Raw genomic sequence first — 12,292 nt, 5'->3', positions numbered from 1 at the left:
TATTCATTTCTGTGAATTAAAATTTGAGTTTCTCTAATATATGTTTAGTCTGTATAATATTTGTTGTTTGTATATCTGGAGTTTTGTAACAAAAACAAATTTCCCCCTGGGATTATTAAAGTAATTCTGATCAGATTCTGGGGCTTTACTATTGCGTGTTTTTGTCTGCATTTTTTAACTTGTTTTTCAGAAACATACAGATTACTCAGCAACTCAATACGAGGTGAGTTCTTTTGTAAACAAACATAAATATACAAACTAGCAATACACTAAATCATACTTAACAAAAATGGTAATGTACACAAGTTATTCATTTTACAGTAATGTATGGTAAGGCAATTTTATTTGTATAGCACATTCTAAAAAGTTAATTGAAAGTGCTTTACACAAAACATAAAAAGCATTGGAAAGAAACATAAAATTACATTCAGAAAAAATATCACAAAAAATAAAATAATTAAAAACACTTTTTTTCTTAACATTTAAAATCGAACATTGTTTCATAAAAAGCAGTGCTTACTCCTAGTTACGACATAACTGCTGTGGCATTGACAGACATCGTGTATATTTGTATAAAACTTTATATGGGTCCATTAACAAAAACGCATAGGTAGCAATGTTATCGGCTAGCTTTAGCCTTTGCTACATTCATTTCCGGTAAAAAGGAAAGTTGCCTTTTCTTTAAAGACGTTTACGTAAACCACTCCCTGCCTGCGCGGTGACGTCAGGGGGCGTGTCCAGACGAAAGGACAGAGGGGACTCCACAATGGGAGGTTTGTGTTTCTTTCTTTAACAAATTATTACTTCTCTCACCTTGCGGTTAAGTTAGCCATCTGTTTTTTTTAAATATATTCCCACTTGGTCCAAACCCCGAACATTACCACAGCGATAACGACCTCCTCTATGTCTGCCTCGCTTTTCACAATGACAGTGTAGCGTCTCAGTCCTGTTTCTGAAAAGTTTCTTAACAACACTTTTGCCCTTTGAAATAGCCTTACTTTGTCATGTGCTGTCAACAGACACGTTTGCAGTCAACACGTGTCGTTTTGCAACATCCCTGATCTCCCATGTCCTCACAGGAAAGACCGGGAATCATGTCAAATTCCCGTTCAGTATCCGAACCGACGACCCTTTCCAATGAGAAAGCTGTTGTCAGACAGTGTGTGGATGCATGTTGCTGCTGTACTAATGTCTCCGTCAACCTGTGCAGACAGTTTCCATGAGCAGCTGACAGAGGACAGCGCCTTCCTCAAAGCGGACCAGAGACTGGACACCGAGCGTGTGGACAAAGTCATCCTGCAGCTCAACAGAATCTACCCGCAGATCCTCTCAGACAAGGAGGCCACCAAGGTAAGAGTCCTCACCCACAGACGAGGCTACTTCACTGTTAGAAGAGGTGCGACTGTTTTAAGTAAAAGTTCTGCTTTTAAAGTGTACTGCAAAGTTATATTTGCAAAATGTTACATACAACAGAATTCCACTGCTAGGCAACAGCCTTGGTCCTTGTTAACTTCCTGTCAGCTGATGTCGTTCACATTCACTGCAACAGGAAATAAACTAGGACACATTTAGAATGTTTATGTTTACATCTTTGAAAAGTTCTTTATAAGTATTTCTCATGTGGCAGAATGACCTCTGTCAATGTTATATTGTAATATTGCTTGACTGTTATTACTGGTGTGTTAACTTGTAGGCAGGATTTTATGTGTATGTGCTGTAATGTAATCTATAATGCATCAAAGTCTGTGCGTATTTCAATGCAAAATCTTAATCTGTAATCTGTAATTGCTATTCTGTAAGAAAATGAAACGAAAAATTAAGGTATATGATGTAGAATGAGATGAAAATACTGCAGGACAAATTCAATACAAATGCCTTGATTTGTTCTTCAATGAGATTTTTTTCAGTTACGTGAGTAAATGTAAAATGAAAGATAATTTCTGATCATCTGATTCATGATGATCATTCAGGTCCATTGGTGTTCTGTCCCTCAACAGATCTGCATTTAAAAACAAAACTGTATGAACAACATTTTTTGTTGCTGATGTCCCAGATTTACAAATGATATGAAATCATGATGAAGCAACACTTTGGTATGAACAAAATTGAATAATTTCCCAAATAATTCCAGCGGAGATGCTTCATCCTGGCCTGTGTCAGCAGGGAAAGGATATATCCATTTGTAAATGTTGTTATTGTTATCCAGTTCCGAAACTTGGACGTGCCCACAAGTGTTCGACTGGGTGAGCTCCTGTCACACCTGCAGGGGAAAGGAGAGGAAGCATGCAGAGAGTTTTACAGAGCTCTTCACTTGCATGTGGAGGAGGTATACTACAGCTTGCCCACACGACTCCGCCTCAGAGGTTAGTCCCCAAAAAACTGCTTCTCTTTGTCATATTTGTTTTTTAGTTTTATATTGTATTATTACGCACACTAAAAAGCATCTGTCCTGCCTCCAGATTCCTTAGATCCTCTTGCATATCCACGTGTCTACCAACAGAGACATGTGATGAACGACAAAGGTAAGATGTTGATCTAAAAGAATGTGTGTCAATGTGTGTGCGACCTTCAAACAGGTAAAAAAATGTAAGGAAGCAACATCCAGTCAAATTAAGGCATTATGAAAGAATCTGTAAATTACCTTAAAGAATCACCAATAAACATTTTCCACACACCAGATAATTGTGCATTTATGTTGTTATGTGTTAACCTCTTTCCAGGTCCTCTCTTTTTTCTGGGCTGTTTCAGTGTTGCAGTGGGAGTTACTTTACTCTATTACTACAGCGGTAAGTAGCTTTTCTTTTTTTTAACATCACCTGACATTGCAATCGTGATAATCAGTTAATGTCAGTAATATTTTAAGTAAAGTATCTCAACTTAAGCCTGCATGCTTTTGAAAATAGAAGTCCACTTAATGTTGTTAATTCAGTATTACAAAGAGGATGTCTTTGTTTGTAGAGTCTAAAGTGACGGGAGGTAGCCGGGCCCTCGGGATGGCTGCTCTGGGTTTGAAAAGAAAAGCTCAGGAGGTTCTCATATGGTACACTGAAGAAAGCCTCATGAAGTAAGGCGGGTGGGGACATCTTCACACCAGGTGCTTCAGCAGTACTGCACATGTGAACGCTACTTGTACCAAAGCACAGCACACTATATCTTTTCAGGAATTGAATACTAATTTTGTATGCAAATTGTATGTATATAATATCTTGGTTTTGGCTTACACTGAGAAAGATGGGTACATTCAGAGCTATATTTGATTCGTTGCTAGTAATTCCTCATATGTTGATACCTTTTTAAGTGGGTCACCAGGGATTAACTAAGATGATTAAGGATATAAAGTTATTCTTGCTACCGCATTCAAGTGTGGCATAAAACAGATTTTTGAAAACCAATGTAAACAAAAAAAGAAAATATTGACTTAACTAATGAAAAATGATGGCATTTTAAACAACAAAATATTAACAATTGGAGGTACATTTATGACTATAAAGGATCCGCTCACTCATCCTGGCCTGGAAAGGATCCATTATATATAATAATCCCTGAAAGCAATAAGCCTTCATTGTAGTCCTGTGTGCTTCCTTTCACTTCGGTGCTGAGACTCATTTATAACATTTACATTTTCTGCTATGCTACCACTGAGGTCAAGCATAAAATACTGTATGCTTAAAAGTATTCCCCAAATCGAGTTGGAAACGAAGCTCCCCATCACACCTTGGTGGAACATAACCGCCCTCTTGTGGTCAAAAGTGAATGACTTCACCAAACTGCACACATGTGTTTGCTTGTGTTGGTTTCATATGAGCTTCCCGAAATTCGGCTGCTCACATAAAGACAGAAAAAGGGACGATTCATGTTAAAAAAATAGAAAGTATATCGAGTCGTGTCCGTATATTAAGACTTTAGACGAGCTTTGCAGTCACCTGATTGCCTCTACCAATCATATCCCGCGCTATCAGCGCAGTGCATGATGGGTAGAGTTATTACCCGAACCAAAACATACAAATGTCGACTGGAAAATCATAATAGTGAAGTGTAATCACAGATTAACCTGTTTTTAAAAGAAAAATGCAACAGTTGTGTACATTATAGATAATTCTTTACATAGCCCGGAGATCGCACCGTGAGTGAAATGAGGTTGCGTATTTCGGTGTATATATTGTGACGTTGACGGTGGTAGAAGCGTGTTGTATGAAAGGAGAGAAGGTTAGCACTCCCCTTGACAAGGATGGAATTGGCCCTTGTGGCCATCAACACACATACGGTTAAGGCGCTGCCACTTACTTCGTGGCATCTCTGACCAATTTTTTTTTTAACCATTTGACTTTCTCTAAACGATGCCTTACTATCTCTTCTAATTTTAAACCACGTCTGCTGTTTTGTCATGTACCCTTAAGGCAGGAAGTATGCTGTTTCCTGTGGGTTGGGCAGGACGGGAATTTTTATTTTTCCTTTTTGGCCTGTAGCATTTGTCCCACTGCTGAATACTCAGAGGATTACTAAAACATTTGGACTAGGTCTGCAGTCTATCTCACAAACTAGTGCACTCAGTTTGAGAGTTTAAGTTAGAGTACATGTATATGATAGATAGATAGATATTGTATCTTATAATGTGGATAGTATCTGGTCCTTATTGTGCCTTTTGCCAAAGTAGTAGCCGATAACTCAGTTTCTGATACGCATTTTTTTTTTTATACGCAAAGACTGGCTGTAAATGAACTTTACAAACAGCTATTTCTCAAACAGATTCTTTAAAAGGGATGAAATAGAAAAGGTCTCTGAACATACCAGTAACTACAATCATGGTGGATTTGTTAAACTCTTTTTTTTGTGTGGTTTCTTTATGGTGGTAAAACTTCAGGATATCAGAAGCCGATACCTGAAACACCTGTAAACATTTATTCAATGTGCGTGGCTTTGTTTTCATTCATGTACTAATTTTGTAACATTACTCTCAAAAGAAATATTTATAATGGATTTCTAATGCTTATCAATTACTGTCTACTCCGAGTCCAGTGCCTGACAGTGTGTCACATTCTGTGTACTGTGTTGTGTAAAAATGCCTTACATTTATAAGTGCCATCGTTTGTGGCTGATACTCCTGTCTTTGTATAATAAAAACAAGTGCATACTAAGAATAAACAGGACGATAAACACATTGTATTGCTTCTGTAGATTTATTCATAAATGTCATTTAAAAAAGTAGTCACAGTGTGCAATAAAAGATCATGTAGGAAAATCTTTGAAAATATTTGGTCCTTTAAAAAAAACTGGATTTAACACAAAACCTAAAAGTAACCATGTACACACTATATACTTCAATTCACAAATACTCAAATGCATTAACTAATACAGGTAAATCAGTTACACGCTAGACTTTGTATAGCACTTAAAAAACAAACATGTAAGGTCCACTTCATTAATTGGTTGAGGATTATAACAGTGTAAACAATTAAACAACAATTTGTCCCCATACTAAAGCTGTTAAATCATGTAATGCCTCATGAGCAGCAGTAGGCCAAAATGGCTTTTGATGCACTTATTATCAAGTATGTCATTTGGATTACGCTGTGGTTATTACTTTTTTTTTTGTTTCTAAATCTACGGGCAAACATTTAGACTGACAGATACTGACACATCTCAAAATAACAGTAGAATATGTTTTTACCAGTGAACACAACGGTTGTGACTGACACAGTCTATTGCTCCTGATGTGTTTTTTTATGAGTAAAGGCAATCATTTATTTGTATCAGTAACCTGAGCATGATAAAACGTAACACCACACACGCACACACACACACACACACGCACACACAGATAGGCTTACACGTCACCTGATCCTCAGGGTATGTCGGGTCTCTTCAAACTTGCAAGCTTGAATTACAGAGAGGCAAGTGCACCTGCGACACCATTTAGTTTGGTGAATAAATATCCTGTTCATATGCATAAATACTGTGGAGGTCCATCTTCACTAAGCTGATCGGCCAGCGATGGAAAGTTGCATAAAAAGGGTGATCAAGAACTCGGGTTGGGCCGCTGGACACCGAAGGCTGTGATGAAGACGTTGACCACGACTATGATAAAGACGAAGGCTGTGGCGAAGTTCTCCATGATGTTCAGCTTCCTGTGCATGCTTTCATCATTCAGGTTCCACTTAACTGAAAAAAGAAAAAATTAAACATGAGGATGTTGCTGAGTTTAGTAAGTACAAATGACCTTTCCCCACAAGGGGGCAGCACAGAGTTTCCTGTCAGGTTAGCAGTTAAGTAATCATCACTGAGCACTATGATGTAAACAGCATCTGACAGTACTGCCCTCAGGTGAATAATTAGCCTCTACCTCCACCTACAACGGGGATTTTCTTATAGAGGGGGAAGTGTTTATTTTTTTTACTTGCTATGTTAGTATTTGTGAATCTCCAAGACATAATACACTTTCCCCAAAGAGCACTTTAACAGGAAACAGCTGACAGCAGAAGTATCTCTTCCTGTCTCTAAACTCATGTCGCAATAGTAAAGTCTCCATTAGGAAGAGATAAGGATACAAGGGAGGAGGGAGCATTGGGAGCATTCCCAATGTATGGGAAGAGAAACTTTATAACTCCCAGGTTTATGTGCCCGAAGCCTCAATAAGATTTTGCACATGTGAAATAGCGTGCATAGCTGATTTCAACGCCTTTGTTGACCCGTAGAAAACACTCTGGTTAAAATATTCAAATTCAAAAAAAGAATTGTAACTCTAGGGGGAAAAGTCCAAATGACACAAAAGAGAACAAAAAAAGAAGAACTGCTTTGGGAACATCTGAGTACAAGGATGTCCGTTGTGTTTCTATAATGTGCGTGTCACTGAAGTTACGCATGCACGCACATTGTTGCAAGTACAAGTCATGATGCCCCGGCATTTGACTGTAGCCACAGGCCCAAATGTCCCAATTGTAACTTGTGGCTGTGCGCATGTGTAACTTAAGGGTCACACAGAGCCTGGGAGTAGAGTACTAAGATTCACACACAATCTGTATACACATTTTGTTTGTGTTACCCATTATCATGGTTTTTGTCATGTCTCAAAGTAAATGAAAAGAACATATCACTTTACACAATGTTGCAGTAGAAGACACTAACACAACCAAAACAATACATATAATATATATTTTTACTGTTACTGTAGATCTTATTTGTGAATGCTAAAGTTTGCCTAATAGAAAATAGGAGACTCCACACAGACCTATAAAGATGAGCAGAACTCCCACTACCACTTGCAGGATGAGGGAGATGCTAATGAGAGTAATAAGGGGCACATAGAAGGTAAAGTCTGGCCCTTGCTCCAGCACAGCCTTCAGCTGTGAGGCATTAGCCATCAGTAGAGCCACATCCAGCATGCTCTCCGCTGCACTCTTCTTATTGGCATAATGGTTCATGTTCAGAGGACCTTGTTGTCCTCTCCAGCGGCCTCGCAGCGGAACCTGAACACAAACACAAACCTTGACATCAGTATGACACATAAGTGACAGGGAGCAATGTGATACATGAAAAAAGCTTGGTCAGATTTATCTCCAATATTCTTTTATTATGAAATGACGTAAATGGGCACTACTTGATGATCCTTAACTAAGATGAGTAAAGAAAACTTGAAGAGCCTCAGTGTTCCTTACTGGAGTATACAGTTGAATACAAATATCTGATCATGTGCATGTTTGCATATATTCAGATACCAAATGCGTCATGAGACACAGTGTCCTTGCATATTATTGAGAGAGAGAGAGACGTCTCAAGGACCACCTTATCTGCTAAGGCGCCAGAATAATAAAACAACCCTTTATACAACGATTTGGAGCAGACACCCATTAGTCACTGACATATGTAAACTCTATATGTGATATATGTGAGCATATAATATATTTTTCTCCAACATAATGGTAGATGCTGTTACATTAAAATTACAGTCAGTCAGTTGATGATTTAGCTGATTAGTTGGGCCGATTAATGCCCTAGCCCCCATTCCTGACGAGTAAAACACTTTTTTTAAATTTTGGGAAGGTGGCACTGTGGTATTTTCTAGACGCGCAAGTTAAACTTTTGTGGACTCATGCGCCACTGAGCAGTTTTCATAGGAATGAACGGGGCTCCGCCATTCACGTTTCCTGCTCTCTAAATATATATAAATATAATATATAAATATAAATATATCTCCCATTAAAAAATACATATCAGTCGACCACTAGATTTTGTGATGTATGTCTCAGGTATCTTTAAACTCAACAGCCCTCATCTAACTGTCAGTGCACTGCAAAGATAGAAGAAAAAATGGATCATTTTCACTTTCAGCTCTGAACCTGAAGCTTGTGTAAAAGTGGTATTTAAAAAGTTACTTTAACACGAAGGAAATGAAACCACATTGCTGCTGCCATCATACTGGATTTTTATATAACCATGACTGGCTGAGTGGAAAGTATGACTTAGGAAAAAGATAGCTGTATATGTGGGGATTATTTTGCAGCCTCTAAAATCCCCTACTTGTCATTACAAATGACAGAAGTGAGTCAGCACAAACAGGGACTTTTTAATCAAAACAGTCCAACCAAATTAAAAACACAATAATAATCTAAATTCACACGACAATAACTGATCAGCGTAATTAAATATTAACACTTTCTGTTTTGATGACAAGAACATTAAATGTACTGTATGAAAATTGTTTAGTCTAGTTTAAATCACTTTTTGGGTTTCACTTATTATTAAACGCAACTGGATTAAAGAAAAATACTACTATAAAATATCAGAACTGATCAACATGATGCTGAAAACTAAAACCCAGATTTGTGCCATTACAGTATCTTCGTTTTCTTGGAAAGATATTAATGGAAGTGAAAGTGTCCAGTGGCTTAGGTAAAACAGGAACACCCATGACTTTGTTAGACTTAGACGGTCACTGAGTTGGTTTCAGTCCAAAGGTCATAAATCATTTGTCAAGCCACATGCTTTGTTTTAGGCTGACCAGGTCACACATCTGGAACACAAGATTGTCCTCTCACAAATGAAGTGGAGAAAGGGAAGTGACACTTATGGACGTGTTACAAATATGCCACACTGATACAATAAGTACATGTGAAAGCATGCACTTATAACAATAATCAAGCTCACAGATATTGTCATTAGATAATTATTTATTGTTCTATATTATTTCTTAAATAAGTAAAACAAAATATGCATTTGTGGTGTTGTGGAACGTTAAAGGAATCCAATGTGCCATTAGCGCTCAGATGAACTGACTAATGTTTCCAGGAAGATGTCCAGGAATCAGTTTCCTTCCTTTTTGTGGAACAGCAAATAAATTAGTTTTGTCTGTGTTACAGGTTAAATGAGTCTGTGGTCTAAATTGTTCCTTTAAAAACACATCATAAATATTACACGTTGATCGCAGAGAACTGTTTCTCTTCATATGAATTTGAGTCAGGGCCTGTGGATTCATCTGGGTGGAGTTGGAGAGTCCAACAATGTCACCCTTGTGCCCTGGTTGGCACCATCTTACGCTGAGGTTGAACTCAGCATTCCTCTTTTTTCACCTCTGAAAACCTGTCAGGCCGCAGAGGGGAAAGGTGCTCTTGCGGTAGACCAGGAGATAAGTGTCAGTAGCTACTAGCTGTTAGAGCTTCACTTTCAGTTTTTGTAACTGCCTTCTTGTCTTGGATCGCTCCCGTGCACCCCAGCTTTTTCAAGGACTGGTGATGTCTCTTTGAATCTCCCTTTCAAAGGTCTTAATCCTTTTTCCTCATGGACTGAGGCTTTCATGAGGAAGTTGTATGTTGTCAGAGACTGTTGCTGTTTGTGGGAAAGCCCACAGATATTATATGTGATATTGGGCTCTACAAACAGAGTTGAGTTGATTTCTTGATTCCCGGGTAAGCTGACTGCCCAGAATATAACTACAGCTATTCCAAATTTCCAGTGTTAATTGTTTAGCATTGTATGTTATGGAAGCTCAGAAAAAAGTAGGCCTGCAACTAATTAGCCAATATTAGTTTTAGTATCAATTAACGTGTTGATTATTATCTATTGGTAACTCTTAGCCTAATTAATTAACTATATTATTAATACAATTACCGAATTACGTTCATAATTAGACAGTACTCAACCCCGTAACACTTACTTTATGGATATTCATCAAAAATATTTCATCCTAATTTTTGGACGATTGAGGATAATGTATCATTGAGTAAAAAAAATGTCACTCTTAGACTCTCCCATATGTATTTCTTTTTTATAGCATTTGTTCAGATCATTTAAATAGTACAGAAAGTACAGTTTTTGTCACTATATTGTAACAGAAACACTTAAATTATGGCATGTTCCCCACCGTGGTAGCTGAGGAACATTGTCCGGTGTGTTATTTTTACAGATTGGTCTTTATTTTTCTTAATGTAATGAACAAAATATTATCATTTGAAGTATTGCACTTTTCTTATTTGTCCTACTCCTTACTTCCAACACTTAATTACAATCTGCAGTGTCAAATTGATTCTTATACTGAATGATGTAAAGTAGATTATACTACATATGGTATTATATTATTCCAGGAGTAAGAAATTGGAAGTACAAGTATCTCTTAAACCTGATTCAGGGATGAATTCTTTCTCTCCGTCACCTCCCTCAAACTCACTGTCCTCACTATCAGAGTGCATGTATGAACCTAACTGTTCGATTAGTCATTTTACATCACACTACAATGCACTTCATTGAGCAGCATCTTAGCTGCCCAACGTTGCCCCGAGGAAACAAAGAGAACACCCCTTTTTTTCTATACACATAGAAATATGTTTATCTCAGAAAATCAATGTTTCTTTAGAGGTCATTACATGCACTTATGCTTTTAATGTGAATGTTTCTCCATTTAAACATGCAAAACAGTGAAATGTATCTTCCACGGACATACCCACTTCTTTACCTATAACTGGATTGTTTACAAGCACATAACAACTTTTTCATGTGTAGGAATAAAAAGGGAACATTGAGTGGAGGAGAGAGGGACCAAAGGTATTCTGTATGGTATGCAGTACAGGATTAAAATAGTCACAAGTTATGACTTGGACCACTTCATTCCCATTCATAATTTAGATAAAATGAACCCAAAATGTACTTGCAATGTAATATCATACCACATTCTTAAGGTAACTGGTTATACATTAAGTTTATTAATAGCTATACAAAATTGAGTTCATCTGATCCCGCTTTTCCAAATACAACACAATAAATCTCAATATGTTCATGCTGATATAGCCTCTGTGAATTACATCCATGTATTGTTTAAGAGATCATATTTAGGCTTGCAGTAACAGTCTGTATAAGCATTTTTAATGTATGAGGTCAAATTACAGATCCCTGATTTGGGTCACCGGCTGAGTTGATTCACCTGAATTCTTTTACAGAGCAATGATTGTACCAACACCCACATGGTCTGCTGTGTTGTCTGTCATTAAGTGTAATCTGAGCCTCTGTAGATAAACAGCAGACGGACAAAACCTACATCAGCTTGTAGTTTAGTAGTTACTTTACCAGTGAAAAACATTTAAATGAGCCCTGAGAGTTATAAAAGCTAATCTGCTAACTGGTCACATCAGCTTAATGACTTCCAAACACTGTAACGTTCAAAGACACTATAGTTTATCAGTTGACTACCAACTAAAACCATCGTGATGTGGAAATGGATGATGGGACACATGTAAAAACAAAACAAAAAAACAACAACTGGCAGCCTAATGTGTACCCGACAAATACACCATACTACATGTTTCTGGGTGAGGGGATTTAGCTTTGACCGAGCCTGACCGGGATATGAGTGTTGGCTTTGCATGACTGAACAAGAAGCTAAGCTGCTGCCCTTTGTAACGGGCACCAGTGTGAGAGCCTGAACTCACCTCCGCCTCGCCGTTTCGGTCAGCATCACCGTTCATTTCCAAGTTTTCCGTAGCCATCCTGGTAATAATAACCGCGTTATATCCCAATTAGGTTGGTGTATAACGGCTTCAAAGGAGTCGGTGGTCCAGGCGGTGGGCACAGGCAGGCACTAAAGCTGCCGTGACGACAAGAGGGGGGAAAGCTCCAGGATACCGCCCCTACAACACTGGGGGCGACCGTCCTCAGAGAGCTGTGGGCGGTTAGGAGAAATATGAGCAGGGCAGCCTCACTAGCGGTGCTGTTTATGGGGTTATTTCCCACAGCTGAACTGAAACTTTGAGGTGATGAAGATGAGCCAACCCGGGTTTTTTTTTATTTATCTTTGACTGCTGCAGTCTAG

The 12,292-nt window shown here is 38.1% G+C and overlaps 2 protein-coding genes across 2 annotated transcripts; one reads left to right on the top strand and one right to left on the bottom strand.

Moving 5' to 3' along the window:
- The first annotated feature begins 728 nt into the window (after positions 1-728).
- On the top strand, positions 729-5,124 carry card19 (caspase recruitment domain family, member 19). The gene is made up of 6 exons (XM_083939668.1): positions 729-773; positions 1,211-1,350; positions 2,207-2,363; positions 2,460-2,522; positions 2,721-2,786; positions 2,959-5,124. Exons 1-6 carry the CDS (start codon positions 767-769, stop codon positions 3,066-3,068), a joined length of 543 nt encoding a protein of 180 aa, XP_083795794.1. The 5' UTR covers positions 729-766; the 3' UTR covers positions 3,069-5,124.
- A 566-nt stretch (positions 5,125-5,690) lies between these two features.
- On the bottom strand, positions 5,691-12,033 carry ninj1 (ninjurin 1). Its single transcript, XM_083939019.1, has 3 exons — positions 11,913-12,033; positions 7,226-7,463; positions 5,691-6,159 (listed from the first exon to the last, which is right to left on the bottom strand). Exons 1-3 carry the CDS (start codon positions 11,967-11,969, stop codon positions 6,017-6,019), a joined length of 438 nt encoding a protein of 145 aa, XP_083795145.1. The 5' UTR covers positions 11,970-12,033; the 3' UTR covers positions 5,691-6,016.
- Between the last annotated feature and the right edge of the window lie 259 nt (positions 12,034-12,292).

The sequence above is a fragment of the Echiichthys vipera genome, assembly GCF_963691815.1.
Source record: "Echiichthys vipera genome assembly, chromosome: X".
In the NCBI taxonomy this organism is placed as follows: domain Eukaryota; kingdom Metazoa; phylum Chordata; class Actinopteri; order Perciformes; family Trachinidae; genus Echiichthys; species Echiichthys vipera.
The sequence above is the reverse complement of the archived record's forward strand: the minus strand, read 5'-3'. Positions and strand labels throughout refer to the sequence as shown.